Genomic DNA, 15,981 nt, shown 5'->3' with positions numbered 1-15,981 from the left:
GGTTTGTGCTCCGACATGCACTGTCAACTGTGGGACCTTATATAGACAGGTGTGTGCCTTTCCAAATCATGTCCAATCAAAACTGAATTTACCACAGGTGGACTCCAATTAAGCTGTAGAAACAAGGGTGATCAATGGAAACAGGATGCACCTGAGCTCAATTTTGAGCTTCATGACAAAGGCTGTGAATACTTATGTACATGTGATTTCTTAGTTTTTTATTTTTAATAAATTAGCAAAAATTTCAAAAAAACTTCTTTCATGTTGTCATTATGGGGTGTTGTGTGTAGAATTTTGAGGAAAAAAATGAATTTATTCCACTTTGGAATAAGGCTGTAACATAACAAAATGTGGGAAAAGTGAAGCGCTGTGAATACTTTCCGGATGCACTGTATTTTTGATTGATGAGAAATCATGCTGAAATGAATGAATGATACATTTGAAAATTATTTAGGAAAATAGATATGAAAAATGCACTCAGTGACCACTTTACTAATTCTGTACAAGATATGAACTCGTTTTTGGGCTGGCAGTATTGGTAGCTCTTAATGAGGACAGTTTTTGCACATGGGTCTTTAATCACACACTGATAGCCTTCTGATATGACTGTGAGCCATGAAAGGCCCGGTCTGACATGCTGCTGATATCATCCCACTGGGGCTCCTTTCCTGGGTGGGCTTATTCCTGGCTTCAGTGACAAAGGCTGGAGTTTTGATGGCTTACATAATCATTTCAGTTCATTAGCTGCAGGCAAACGGCACGGAGAAACCTCCTCTGACTCCTCGAAGCTTGTATAGCATTAATGTCTCTTTAATTAATTTAAGCAGCTTTGAAGATGTATTTGGGAATTCACGTATTTTAACCAGCTACCGGTCCTAACACCAAGGGAGGCTGGTGTTAATTAAATTATTTTTTTCCAAGTTACTACTTAGCATACACAGACCCATTGTATATGCATGTGTTCCCTTTTCGTTCGTAATGACAAACTTAAATAAATAAATAAACAAACAAACAAATAAAAGGCAATGACATTAATATGTAAATGCTAAAATATGATGAGATTATTCAGAAATAACAAACAAGTCTGCATATGACTGAGCATGACCTTTCCGGGTTCCAACTACAGTAAAAAAGCTTGTGTTTAAGGTACCACTTATCACACACCAGATCTGTTTCATTTGAGGGAGAGCAGGAAGAGAAGGCAATATATTACTTGTGACAGGCAAAGATGACATTTCGGCTAAACAACAAACAAAAAAGTAATTAAGTGAAGCAATGGCAGCACATAATGGGAAATTAATGCAAGAATAAATTACAAAGCAAACCTCTCGTATACTTAAGGGAAACTAATACAACTTCTCCGGTAAAGCGAAGTTTTAAGACACAGTAAACAAAGCGAAGCTGTATCCAAGTCAATCTAACACACGTAAATATGGCTCATAAACTAAGGCCAAACATTTGCACAATTTTACACACTAGTAGTTCTGTTTCATAGGTAAATCCTAAGCTTTTTCACAATTCTGTGTTAGCTGTAGGATAGCATGCAAGGTCACCCCATCTTCCCCATCAATGGTTATATTATTGTTATTTTATTATTATTATTTTATTTTCAGATATCGGTGCAGTCCATTGTACAGCTTTGAAAAGATTATGGTTTCTCAGACCAAGTCAGAATGGGTAAGAAATGTGATCTAAGTGACTATGACTGTTGGTATCAGAGAGGGTGGTTTGAGTATCTCAGAAACAGAATCTCCTTGGATTTTCACGCACAACAGTCTCTAGAATTTGCAGAGAATAGTGAAAAAACATCCAGTGAGCCGCAGTTCTGCAGGCAGAAACGCCTTGTTAATGAGAGAGGTCAGAGGAGAAGGCCAGGCCAGACTGGTCGAAGGAAGGTGACAGTAACACAAAAAACCATACATTACAACAGTGGAATGCAGAAGAACACCCCTGAATATACAACGTGTCACACCTCTCAGGGGATAGGCTACAGCAGCAGAAGACTTAATAAGTCTAGTAAGTACCTAATAAAGTGGTCACTGATCAATATCAATGTAGATATCAATGAGATATCCTGTTGTAAAATTGATGAACCCACACATTTGTCAGTTTAATTTAACAGCTTGTTTAACCGATTGATAAGAGAATACTGTATGCAATTGAGATAGACACACCTACTTTAAGGACATGGCAGTTAGAAAAAGACTACACATCATGTCACACAACATTTCAGTTCAGAAGGGCATAAAGAGGTGTTACTTTCAGGGGTTTCTGTGTTGAAAATGGCTAAAAAAAATGAAATAAAATTCATGGAATGACAGCAATTACACTAAAATGTGCCACACTACAGCAATCATAATTAACATCTGAGAAGGCCAATATAATTTGACATTTAACAGTACTGCTAATTGAATTCTGTGCACTACGTAAAAATAAATGTGCAAACACTTCAGTGGGGATTGTTGTAAATGTGTCCTGAGGAAACGCCTTGAGGAGCAACCCAAAAGCAGCTTGACTAAACCTCCGTGTTAACACCTTCAGGCATGCTGGTAATGCTGCTTATTATTTCCTGCTACTGTAGAGCCTTTTCTCTTGTTATGATAGTAAACTGACAAATGAGAACACATGATACAGCCCCTGCAATAGAAGTACCCACAGCCTTTCCTATTACTCTGTCTGTAATCTTGGATGCATATCTTTAGATTAGCAGAAACACAAACAAAATTCTGCAGGTTATCCAAAGTTATCCAGGTGAGGGCACAGCGGCTGCACCCCTGAGGAGTGCACTTCACGTGAATAGTTTTAGCAAGCATCCAGCTGCGGAGACGGATAAGTATGTAGAATGCGAGCCCTGTAAATGAAGCAGGACATTACATCAGATAAATAGTGAAATCAAGTGTCTCTTCGCAGAATCATCTGAAAAGCTTCATGTGTGCCGTTTACCTTTCACAAAGCTGGACAGGAATACTGCCCATGGAAATCAGGGGAGAAAAGAAAAAAAATCATATGGGACATAAATCTCATTTTAGTGTATTGGTTTCAGACATTTTATCCTTACATTGGTTTTGCTACATCCAGAATGATTGAAGGAATTTGTTCTGAACAAAAACAAAGCACTTGGAGAAAAAGATTGAAGTGAGTTATATAAACAACGGTGGGGGAGGAATTGAGAAGTATATTATCTGCTGCTTTCCCCCGAGGTTACATCCTAAATGAAACCCTTTCGCAATGGTGATGTGATGTCTCTCTTCTTGTCCCTGGGGTGGATTCTCAGACCCATAATGCTAAGAGCCTTCCATTAACCACGGAGCAGTAGAAATGCACTTTCAGTGGGTAAGAAGGGCACTTATTTAAAGATACTCATTAATGGTGGCTGTGTTCATCCACCTTGCACGGCAGACCCAGACTATTCCCGTCAGCAGAACAACAGCATTTGATTAAAACTGTAAAGAGGAAAGAAAAGAGGACATTACCGTAGCAGAAGCTGTTTGTCCCGGAGTGCAAATAATGAAAGACACATCCATTTAGTTAAATCAGCAAATGCATTTCAGCTATGAGCCCATTAGAAGGCCAAAATGTCAGGAAAATGCCAACAATGTGCACATGTGTATGATGACAATCAAAATACAGAATTAAAAATCTATTTCAGCTAGATCTATCTAATCTAATCTATTTCACACTGCGTGTGTGCAGTGCCGAGACGAGAGGTCGGCAACCCAGGTCCTGGAGAGCCGCAGGGTGTGCTGGCTTTCGTCTCCACCTTAAAATAAGCAACCGATTCAGACCCAAGAAACCAGGTGAGGTGAGTTAACTGTGTAATCAACGGCTTTCATTGATCAATTAATGCCAAGTAACAACGAAAGCCAGCACACCCTGCGGCTCTCCAGGACCAGGGTTGGCGACCCCTGGCCTAGACAATACCAAGAGAAGCGAGAGGAGCGAGATCCTGAATATTATTTTTCAAATGCCTTGAAATAGATGCAATGCTTCATGCTTAATATTTTCTGTCAAAAAAAGACAAACATCACAATAACAGAACTTCACCAAACTTTCTCCCGTGAGAAAACATACATTTATACAGCTTTCTGCAAAGAGGCAAAATGAATGTGTGTCATATTTCACTGCCTTTTCTGTGTAAACTCCTGGAAAACAGCTCAACGTTGCTCACACTGCAGCCAGGGATCCTTGGAAATGTGTGATTAATGTACCATTGGACACGGACATAAAATCCTGTCAGTGAACACAGGTTTTGTGACTTTACTGAGACATAAGAAGCAAGCTACAGCAGATCTTCCATCCTGACTCATACTCATACACATATCTAAGAATACTCATAGAGAATATTCATAATGAAATAAGTGTTACAGTAGGTGTAACTTCATAATAAACCATATCCCTGTATGTATATTACTTGAGTCTGTCATTAATACTGAAGTACATATAAATATCTATAGACTTTAATGACAGGTGGCATATATTTTAAATGTAACAAAAATTAAGCCATGCACTCAAAAACATTCATTTCATGATTGTGACTAAAAAACACAAGGTTTGCTCATACCTGCTTGCATAGCATGATTATGAAGGTCCAATGAATGTTTCATGACAGCTTTTCAGAGTCATACTCAATATTTAGATATGAAGTGTGACCTGACCGTCAAATACCTCTTCCATGAATCATAGATGCTGGCCCTCATGATCATGCAGGCCCTTGTGTCAGGCCTGGTATAGCATTAGGTATCCACAGTTACGCAAGGGAGAAGCATAGTTCTGTATAACCAGTGTTTTCACTGATGTGTGCATGAATGCCAATGAATCTCCTGCACAAACAAAGGAAAATCAAACAGCTTTAGTATGTATACCAGTAGCCTGTGGCAGTTTCCGTGATACGCAATGAATAGTGGTTGTGTTGGCATGAGTGACCTGGGTATTTGTAGCTGTCCAGACCTCTTTGCTTCTGTTGCACTGTTACAGAAGTATTTTACGATGCATCTACTTCTGTTTTTACATTACTACAGATTTTCTCATTCTCATTGTATTGCAGGATATCACGTATTGGACTATATGAGAAAATACTCCATATTGCATGACAGTATCTTCATGCAAAAGCTGCAAGGCTATTGGGAGGCTCATCCTTTTAAAATACATTGTTCTGGGGCATGGATGGGCCCCGTGGTCTGATATCAAATGTAGACCATGCCAGAGCTGCCTGTGGCTGGCAGCACTGCAGGGCAGCACACACTTGGATATAGCATTGTGCAGGGATGAGAGGGTTGAGTTGGCCAGCACACACTTGGAAATAGCATTGTGCTGGGAAGAGAGGGGTTCAGTTGGGCAGTGCTTGTTGAGGTGCACATGAAGGGCCTTCTTACTTGTGAACTGTATGGTGTTAGAAACCAGACATCACATGCTTTGGAGGTGAGCCCATGCCTATCTGCACTCTCCTGGACTGATAGAGGCATGGCAATGAGCACTGATAGGATTTGATTGGCCATTCCAGATAAATACATTAAACACTGCCAGGAAAATGTATACAATTGCCATTTAATGTAATCTCTTTTCTTAATACTTTTTGTTCATATTTCATATTACTTATCTTATGTTGTCAGCTGATATACCATTAATCTAAAATATGCACAAATAAGCTTATGAAGCAAATGAAGACCAAGGTCATACATAGTTGCTTCAGAAAGTATTCAGACCCCTTCACATTTTGCACACTTTATTGTGTTGTAGATTTCATTTTAAATTGATAAAAATTGCCCATCAATCTACACTCAATAACCCATAATGACAAGGTGAAAACATTTAACCCATAATGACAAGTATTCAGACTGCTGTGGCACTCCAAATTGTGGTCCGGTGCATCCTGTTTGCTTTAATTATCCTTGAGAAGTGTCTAGGATGGGTGTCCACCTGTGGCAAGTTGAATTGATTGGACATAGTTTGGAAAGGCACTATGTCCAATCCCACAATTCACACTGCATGTCAGGACAAAAAACAAAGCCATGAAGTCCAAGGAACTCTCGGTAGACCTCCACCATAGATTTATGCCGATCCATAGATCAGGCCAAAGCATACCCCTCAAAATATTAATTCTGTAGCAATCTGCTAGTGATGCCTGTGCACACACACACACACACACACACACACACACACACATACACACATACTGTATATCCGTACATCTCTATGTGACAGCATGGACAAAATATCACATCAGTATAAATATTTCACATTACCGTTCATATCCAGTACATTATTTTGAAACAGAGATATATATTGGAAAATATCATGGTGCTACTCAGAAAATGCTGGAAAGTAATTGAAACAGTTACAGTTCCCTTGTCATAACATCCAATTCCGCTTGAAATGAAAACCCACTGGATTCGGCCCCTGAGGAACATAACAAAACCTTGGTTTTCAGGAGCACAATAAAAGGACAGGATGTGAATATAAATTAGAAGACCCAGACTCAAAAAGAGGCACACACCACATGTACAGGTAATAATGAGAAATTTAATATATCACATCGGTGCTAACCAAGAGTATTGCGCAGACCTCCAGACCTGAGAAAAGTACAGCTTGCAGAAGGAGTTTAAGAGACTGGAATTGAGTTGTTGTGGAATGCTATCAAAATGTTACATTTCTCTTGAAATTTAATTTGATGGTCTGTACGCATAGGATTCCTGCAGGGAAATAAATAAATAAATAAATAAATAAATAAATAAATAAATAAATAAATGAATAAACAAAACAAAAGAACAAAGAAACCTTAAATGCATGTCATACATTTTGACCCTGTCATCGTCAAACAAAGCAAGTAGGTGACTCAGAATTACATTGTATTTGAATGGTGTTGCTGTATGCTGCTGCACATACCTGGCAGGTTCAGTTAAAGCGTTTCCTTAGAGTGCTGGCTTCTGATGCCATCTGCTCCTCTGTTCTCCACTGTGCTGGAGTGTCCTCATCCTCCCGATCATGTTTCTGGAGCTGTCGACAGGAACACGACACATCTAATATGTACTGATGAGTCCCCCGGGCCCCTTTTCCAACACCGTTTTCATTTTGGGGGATTTGTATGACGAATGTGCCATTATATAAATCCATGAGGCTCCAGCAAGTTCCATATGATGTTAGCTGTTGCTGACCACCAGAAAAAGATTCACCTGCTGAAGTTACTAAAATGTATCACTTTAGGAAGAGTCTTGGTGGTTCCAAATGTCTTCCATTCCACAATTATTGAGGCCACTGTGCTCCTGGGAGCACTCAAAGCTTTAGAAATGGTTTTATATCCTTGCCCTGATCTATGCCTGGCCACAATTTTATGGCGGAGGTCTACAGTGAGTTCCTGGGAGTTCATGCCTCGGTCTCTGTCCTGTATCACTATGCAAAACTGAACATAGTCCAGCATTTTCTTATTTGACTACACAGTATATTACACAATGTATGCAAGGAATTATTCTGTTTATTATCTGTGAAACATGGTGGTGGGGGTGTCATGGTTTGGGCACGTATGGCTGCCACAGGTACTGGATCAGTTGTCTTAACTGATGTAACAGTAGCAGAATTAATTATGTACAGAAGCATCTCATCAGCTCAAGTTTAAGCAAATTCCTCCAAACTCATTGGACAGTGCTTCATTCTACAGCAAGACAATCACTCCAAAAATACTGCTAAAGCAACAGAGTATTTAAGAAGAAAACTGGAAAATCTTTGACTGGCCATGTCATTCACCAAATCTGAATCCGAGAGAACATGCATCTCACCTCATACTCAGCACCAGGTGATGTCTATTGGTCACGAACAGTCATTCCATGAAAAAGATATGTGGCTAAGTACAAAACAAGACTGCTTTCATTTACATAACATTTTATGTCATGAACACGATGGTGCCCTGATGTAGGGGTCTATGTATATAAAGTGCTAAGTGAGTAATTTCGACATGGTGAAAGCAAAGAGTATTAAAAAAAAGCAGAGAATGTGCACTTTAGGTATATAGGAACTATTTGACTACAAATCTAAAATTATGGTACTGTTCAATAAAAAATATTGCGCCAAATCAAGAAAAAATATGTTTTTGTGCCAAATGTTATTGAGCATTGTATATACACCTGAATAGGCTATGAATGGACAAATGCTGCACTTGCAACTGGAAACAATTACTGAACTACAGTTGATTTGCAAATGCATCACAGTACCGCAATAAAGGACACATTCATTTATAGACAAAACCTAATATGGGCATTTGTTTACAAACCCCTGAAGTCCTTAAATGTGTGAGCAAGAAAAAAATCAAGTAAATGACACTGCTGCAACATTCAGCATTCTAAGAAACAATAGACAAAATGGCTGTTCTTCTCAACCATGATGCAAGACAGTGCAGGAGCAGAGATTACATTTTTACAGAGAAACATGCACTTGCTCAAACAATATGTACTTGCTCAAACAATATGTACTTGCTCAAACAATGGAAGAAGGAAGTTTTTTTTATTCAAAAAGGACAGAAATGAACAACACCAAACATGAGACATTAGAAACATCTGTTTTCTCCCTTCTCTTTTTGGATTTAGCAAGAAACTGGATATTTCACTCAAGCCAATATATCTCTGCCTCAGACTCAGAGCAAACCTGTAATTTGTCATAATGCTCACTGCCAATGGCTAAGCAAAGGGAAAATTGCACACAAGTACAACACCATAACAACAGGGAGCCTTTCTGGCAGCCTCAGTAACACACTTTTCCATCTTAGGCAAGTTGTTTGTGTAATGTCAGGTTGCATACAGCACTGTTTGAGAAATCAGGTGTCTTTCTTGTGCCCGAAGAAGAAAAAAAAAACTCAATGCTGTCACTCCACTACAATATTTCCTATTACAGTATGTCAGAAATGCTTTTTTTATGCATGAGGTTTGAAATGGACTGTGAAAGATTGAGAGGCAAAGACACCAAAAACATTCAAGAACGATATGAAAATGGCAGCATAGGCTACACAATTCGAGAGGTTTTATTCCTTTCTTTTTTAAGTCACTGTGGAAAGCATTAGGCGCGCTCTCTTTTTGTTCTAAATGGCCTTCAGAAGCTCAGCTTATGGTAATATGAGGCCATCCTTTTAACCTTTTAATACAGTTCACCATTTCCCGCAAGCTGGGTGTTTATTTGTTTTGCTGGGAAGGAAATGCGATCGCCATGATACTTGGGGGGGGGGGGGGGTTAGTTGAGGAGGTAACACCACACCTACACCAGGAGGAGCTAAGGAAGAGGGAGCACTCAGGGTCACCAGTACAGAGACCTCACATGACAGGTCAGTGAGAGGTATCAAGCCAAGACAAGAGATGATCAGAGATGATCACATAACAAACAATCCCCAACAATCCCCAACAATCACCAACTCTGCCTGACTCATTACCAGAAAAATCTCAGGTTGCTCTCTCTCTCATTATGATTTCAATTTTGTTCAAATTCAATTTACTGTATTTGAATGGCAAGCGTATGTTTGGAATGCTAATGCAGAAAGTGGAAATCAATACAGTGCCTCTCTGTGACAATACAGTTAGCTTCACACCTTTCCAAGGCGTTTATAAATCCTACCTTTCCCATTATTGGCAGCAATTCCATTATTTCTCTTGCCGTCACAAGGATAGTAACTTCCTACCAGTTGGTACAGATGATACCGAAAAGTAATGATTCACATAGTCTACATTCATCATAAAATAAAGTAGGCTGTATTGTAACCGAATGAAAATAAATGTAGGATGATTTTCCCAATTTAAATGATTTCACCCAACATTTGTTTCAAGGGCAATTTTTCACTTTGTGCAGGAACCTGAACAGGTGAATCTTGTGTCACCATGACGAAGCTCCAGAACTTAATAATATTTTGCCCAGAATGTCTCGAAGGGGAAAAATGTTAAAAATTGAGGTTGAATGGGTCATTAAACTTAAAACAGATGATTCACTGAAAACTAGTGTGTCGACACGCTGGCATTCCCTTAGTGGAATGCATTTTCATCTGTAAAACAAAATCGTTCCCTGAGGAGAATACACAAAATAGATATAAGCTTTAAAAAGCCGTGCCTGCCCGAATTTTTGCTGTTTGCCCGAATTGACTTTGAATAGTGAATTGCTTTGATGGACCCCTACAAAAAATCTGTGTTATTTCCCATTATTTTTCAGTTCGGGAGACTTAGCCAATCATAAAAATGTTCTATTCAAAATATACAAATAAAAAAAACTTGCCACTGTATTTCTGATTTGTTGGTTTGGCAGTTGGGAAAGTGTTAGCTAGCTAATTGTCACGGTTATAGCTAAAGCTTTAACTTAAAAGTTAAAAGTTCTTTCTTTTCTTATTCTCTGTGCCCCATGCTTCTTCTTTCCTATTGGTCACAGTTGTCTGACTTTCTTATACTTAATTAGCGTAATTACTTTTGTAATCATAGCTATCCCAATAAAACGTAAAGTTATATTTACGTTAGCAGTGAACACACACACGCACACAAATATATCTAAACGAGGAAACATCTTACATTTTTTATATAAAACGTATATTTAATATCTTAATATCATAATCCTTAATATCAGCATGTACAAGCATATACAAAGCATTTGTGTCTTTTAAATACATCAGCAAAAAAATTGGAACAAAATTTTAAAAAGCAACACAACCACTATTGTCAATAAATGTCTGTTGCAACCAGTATGTCCAGATTTTACAGAATATATAGTGCTCAGTGCCATTGCCTAACTCCTTACAGTATTATTAGTATAATGAGGACCATGCAGGAAACTGACTGTAGCACATTCTCTATACCATCTCCCCACCAACACACAAACAAGCACACACACCCTCAATCTCACTCACACTTACCAACCGCATTCACAAAGCATATTCAGAAGCAGCACAAAGACCCCTCCACAGGTGCGGGCCTAACAGAACCCTTTTACCCATAGCCACGGATACAGCAGCCGATTCTCAAAGACATCAGTAAACGTTGTCCCAAGGGAGGCCTTCTATTGCCTCATCGGGGTGTGAACAGGAGCTGTTCCACACATGCAGACATGCAAACATGGGAAACGCGTGTAGAAAGTCTTCCTCAGAGGGCATGAGCAGCCTCTGCATTTCAAACGACGGATTAGGCAATGACCCCTCCAACCCGAACAAAGCAACAGTACCCACACTGCAGCTACCGATATTTCAGTCACTCCTGTCATACGTGTGCAAAACCACTCCTCTGAATACTAATGTCCGGTTTCCTGTTTTTCATAGGCAAGGTTGTTGGACACGGCCGTCTCATTATCTCAGAGAGCGGTGGTTGGATTTTAAATTCACATTTGGTTAAAACAAAAACTCCCTTGGTACACATTTATGTTTTAATCCAAGGCCTTGTGAAAGATATAAATGTGCAACAAAAGAATGTAATGGGTTTTTTTTTTTTTTTTGGATCTTCTTGACATTTAACACGGGACTCAAATGAAAGACAGCACGCCGGGTTATCTTGCTCTTGACTCCATGAATTTGATTTTTACCCGCTTTAAAATGTGACATTGGATGTGACCAAGTAATTATGATGGGGGTAAAAAAGGGCCGATATAACAAATTCACATTAACTAAACTTAATCAAATTAAATTAAGATGTTTTAGCATTATTGTAAAAATATCACATTGAAATATGTGAGGTGGATTCAGTATTGAAGGAAATTAATGAATATGAATATGGTACAGTATATCAATGTAGATGTCACACGTCGTGTGACTCCTCTGGGAGGGAGATGTAGCACTTCCGGGATTATAGTCATTGTTGCCGCATGGAGAGAGAGTGCCGACACCAACGCAAAATAAATAATCTTCTCCCTTACCCCTAACAGTTTCCGGGAAAAAAGAATACACTAACACAAAAATAATACACTAACACAATAAACTAAAATAAAAAAAGGCAAAAGAAAGTAAAACCGAGCGACAGCTTTTCAGCTCGCCGCTCGCAGCTGGCCTCTTTTCAGCCGGCCAGCTCCGGCAATCTTCAGCAGAGTCTTCCTCCCAAACGCTCAGTCAACTGAAGGATCAATACAATTAAATAACTATTTTGGAGTGAGACATGCACCATTTCTGCCATTTGAGACTAAACCCAATGCAAAGCCTGAATCAGAAGCAAGTACCACCTACTTGGGGCAAACATTATTAGGGCCTAATCGGAATTGTTTTTACTTGCCCATTTAAAATAAAAAAGCGTAACTTTTCTGTATATCAGTCTTCATTCAGTTGAACTGTAACTTACAGTATGCCACACAGGGCCTCCCACCCTTGCTTCTTGGGATTGGAATAGTCTTTACCCTATTGTATACTGTCCAGCTCTTGTGACCTGTCTGGGCTTACATTAATTAAATGGGAGAAAAGAGGAGAAAGTTAAAATAGAATTTTAGTAGGGGGTCAAAACTCACAGTGCCACAGTGTATAGTACAAGAAAAAAAATAATAAAATAAATGAAATGTCATTTTCAACAGTATCCTTGGTAATGTTCCATAGTTTCCCCTACGTTTGCAGTCACCACACTCAAACAGCTACAGACTTCCATGTGTGTGACATCTTTTAATCAGTACACATAATTGCCTATCACAATTGGCAGTGGTGGAAATATTTACATGAGTCTAATTAACTGAAGCCTGATAAAAAGCCCTTGGTCTTTATGTGGCAGGACACAGAGTGCATGAGTTTGATAACATTGCGAAGTGTCTCCCCATCTTGTCCTAGACATTTTCCATTGACATTGTCTGACAGCTCCTTTGTGGTTACTCACAGATGTTCTTTCTACTTGTGTCCTACATATGACTTTAGGAACAAGCAACAAAAACTAATTATTTAAACCATATTGAATGCAATGCAAACTCACAAACATTTACTTCATATACATGCCACTTAAATGACAGTGCTATTCTTGTACTACATTTTTTTTTTGCAGGTATTGATTTAATTATAGCTAATACAAGATTTCTCTATGAACAGATCAAACAAGAGCTTTTCTTTGATCAATATGCATCTCTATCCTTTAGTCTATTAGTGTGCGTGTCACATATTAGCTATTGTTTTCATTGCAATTAACTGCATGTCATATTACACATTAGTAATGCAGGAATGTTTGTGCAAGGACAGTGCCCACAGAGGGAGGGAATAGATCCTTGAAGTCCAGAGGTCTACAGATGTCAGAGAGATGTGAGACTTGGGAATCTATCATTATTGCTTGCCATACTGCAAGGTTTCAAAACCAGTTTTAGAGAGCAATTCTATATACAATTGAATGTTGTATGAATCCAGAAGAAGTATATTCAATTATGCCTTAGAGAATATCTATAATAAGCTATTTCTTATCACTGATGCAAAAACTGAAATGAGTCGCATTAAAAAAATCCAGCTATAAAATAATTAAGTTTGACAAAGGAACATGTCTTGTGGAAAAGTACAAATACTATTTTCTACTATAATAAATGTTTACAATTATGTTAATATACACTCACTGAGCACCTTATTAGGGAGACCTGTATACCTGCAGACAGTCCAATCACCGACTGGAAGGGTGGGATTGTACGATTGTGGATGGAAGGGCGGAGGGGGCGGTAGCAAAATAGCAGCAAAATGTTGGGTAGCGGTGTGGCACAGAAGTAAGGAAACTAGCAACTTTCGGGTTTCTGGTGAAAATCATTGCCCCAAGCCAGAATTCCGTTCCATAAATCCTACGTACAGACAAACAGATAGACTAACTGATTACTACTGCAAATTCTTCTTTGCCTATTTATCTTTGTCATACCAACTGAAATGCTTCAAACGGCTGGCCCGGGAAACATTTACATTATCTGAAATGGGGGCTGCAGTCCCACTGGACAGGCAGGCCCAAAAGACACAGCGATGCAGAATGACTGTCAGCAAGATTAACTGTTGGGGATATAAGCCCATCCCCATCAGCTCACTGAAATGACAGTGACAGCACTGCTCTCCCAACCTACTGGGATGCAACACAACGAGGACGAGGTGGCCCACTGGACCAGAACACAAGCCTGACAAGGCAACGAGAAGCATTAATTATGTTGATCCAGTCAAACAACTCCACACAGGATGATGTTAAAAACAGGGATACACAAAAGGAAACCACTGACTGAAACAGACTGCCACAAACCCCCCCATTTACAATTTTAATCACGGCACAAGTGCAGATATTTAAACATGCTGTATCTGCAAATATATTCACATAATATATGTATATTAAATGTGCTACTTGACATAAAATGTTAATTTTCCATGAAAGAAAGCATGCTTGAGTGTCAGAGCTACTCCCAGTGGTACACAGGGGGTGGGGGTATTGAAAGGCACTGAGGACATTATTTACTGATCACATTTTTTCCCCATTCTGATGGCTGATGTGAACATCAACTGAAGCTCCTGACCCGTATCTACATGACTGTATGCACTGCACTGCTGCCACACGATTGGCTGATTAGATAATCGCATGAATAAGTAGGTATAATAAAGTAAAAATGTTCCTGATAAAGTGCTCAGTGAGTGCATATATATATATATATATATATATATATTACCTCTAGGGTCTTTCAGCGAACTTATCCCTGGTTATGGGTATGCACTTTGTTGTACGTCGCTCTGGATAAGAGCGTCTGCCAAATGCCAATAATGTAATGTAATATATATATATAGAGAGAGAGAGAGAGAGAGAGAGAGAGAGAGAGAGAGACCAGAGTTTCTGCAGAATTGGATATTTCATTACTAGTACAGTGAAGCACAGAGAATATGGTGCAGTTTTTGATTAATTTTCTGATTCAAGCCAGACCCATGAAGTTCCCTCAATCTCTCTGTCAGAGTTTGCCTGCTGGCACTGTGACCCCAGTAACCCCAGAAGAGGAAAGCAAGATTTGCAAGACCAAAAATGAACAGATTGTCTTTCTTCTGGATTTTCAGCTGTGACTGTAGCCATGTTGTAGTCATGAAAATGTATTTTCAGCAGCTACCTAATCTCAATGTTTTCAGGGTTACTTTTTAAGATGGCTTTTCAATGCGGATCAGATCCCCAGTGCCCTGATAAATTTTTAGTGATGATGTAAGTTTAACTCATTAGGCAGTAAAGAAAATATAGACTGCACTCATTTCATGGTTCCTCATTATCCTGTACCTTAGAGAGATTGGTCTGGTTGGTGTGATCAAAATATGGCATGTCTAAGATTAGAGCACACATCAATCTCACATTCCAATGAGTGCTTACTTCAAAGTATGAAACGGTCATACAATATGATCAGAGATCTTTTCTGACTGATCAGTACGTTGGCCGTAACAGCATGAACCAATGAGAAATGAGGAGTGAGTGAATGGCAAGACAAGATGTTGCTAATAAACCTCCAGTGGGATGGAGGTTTATCAGAACTGCATCTGTTCTGGGAATGATCCATAAATCTTACATCATATTCTGAACATGAAAATGGAGAGCAGTCCAGAAGGGATGAATGCATATACTTGAAAATCTTTTTTTAAAAAATAGCAACGGAATAATAATGAGCATCATATTTTCAGAATTTTATCTAAAAACATTTTTTTCAATTAATTAATTCATTTATTCATTGTTTAAGAATTCATGGTAGATGAAATACAATTTCTCATCTGTCACCGTTTTGAAAAGGCACAAATTGTAGATGAAACTAGCTATTATTGCTATTTTATTATAATGTCAGCAAATTACATTGTTGTTTCCAAAAGATCGGCAGAGGCATTTTGGCAAAATCATCTGAATAGCACTGAAGTGCTGTCTTTATACAATTACAGAGTGGGCAAATGATTCAACTCAGTGGCCCGAGCTATCATTCCCTGACAAATCTTTTACATCGTATTGAATCCCCATTAAGGAATCATGTCAACTACAGTATTGTCTACTGTCTGACCATAAAAGAGAGACAAACATTAGCTAGCTGACCGTTACCAAATAGTTTTGACTTTGG

General features: G+C 38.8%; 1 protein-coding gene across 4 annotated transcripts in view; it reads right to left on the bottom strand.

The window, feature by feature from the left end:
• Nucleotides 1-6,499: 6,499 nt before the first annotated feature.
• The window catches only part of fhit (fragile histidine triad diadenosine triphosphatase), a 249,524-nt gene continuing 240,042 nt past the window's right edge, over nucleotides 6,500-15,981 (bottom strand). For all 4 annotated transcript variants that reach the window (XM_061219527.1, XM_061219529.1, XM_061219525.1 and 1 more), the window contains exons 6-7: nucleotides 6,883-6,993; nucleotides 6,500-6,689 (exon numbers count right to left, since the gene is read on the bottom strand). In XM_061219527.1, the coding sequence (XP_061075511.1) occupies nucleotides 6,892-6,993 (102 nt within the window). In that variant the 3' untranslated portion in view covers nucleotides 6,500-6,689; nucleotides 6,883-6,891. The remainder of the gene's footprint in view (nucleotides 6,690-6,882; nucleotides 6,994-15,981) is intronic.

The sequence above is a fragment of the Conger conger genome, chromosome 14 (assembly GCF_963514075.1).
Source record: "Conger conger chromosome 14, fConCon1.1, whole genome shotgun sequence".
In the NCBI taxonomy this organism is placed as follows: Eukaryota; Metazoa; Chordata; class Actinopteri; order Anguilliformes; family Congridae; genus Conger; species Conger conger.
Note: the sequence above shows the minus strand (reverse complement) of the source record. Positions and strands in the feature narration are given on the sequence as shown.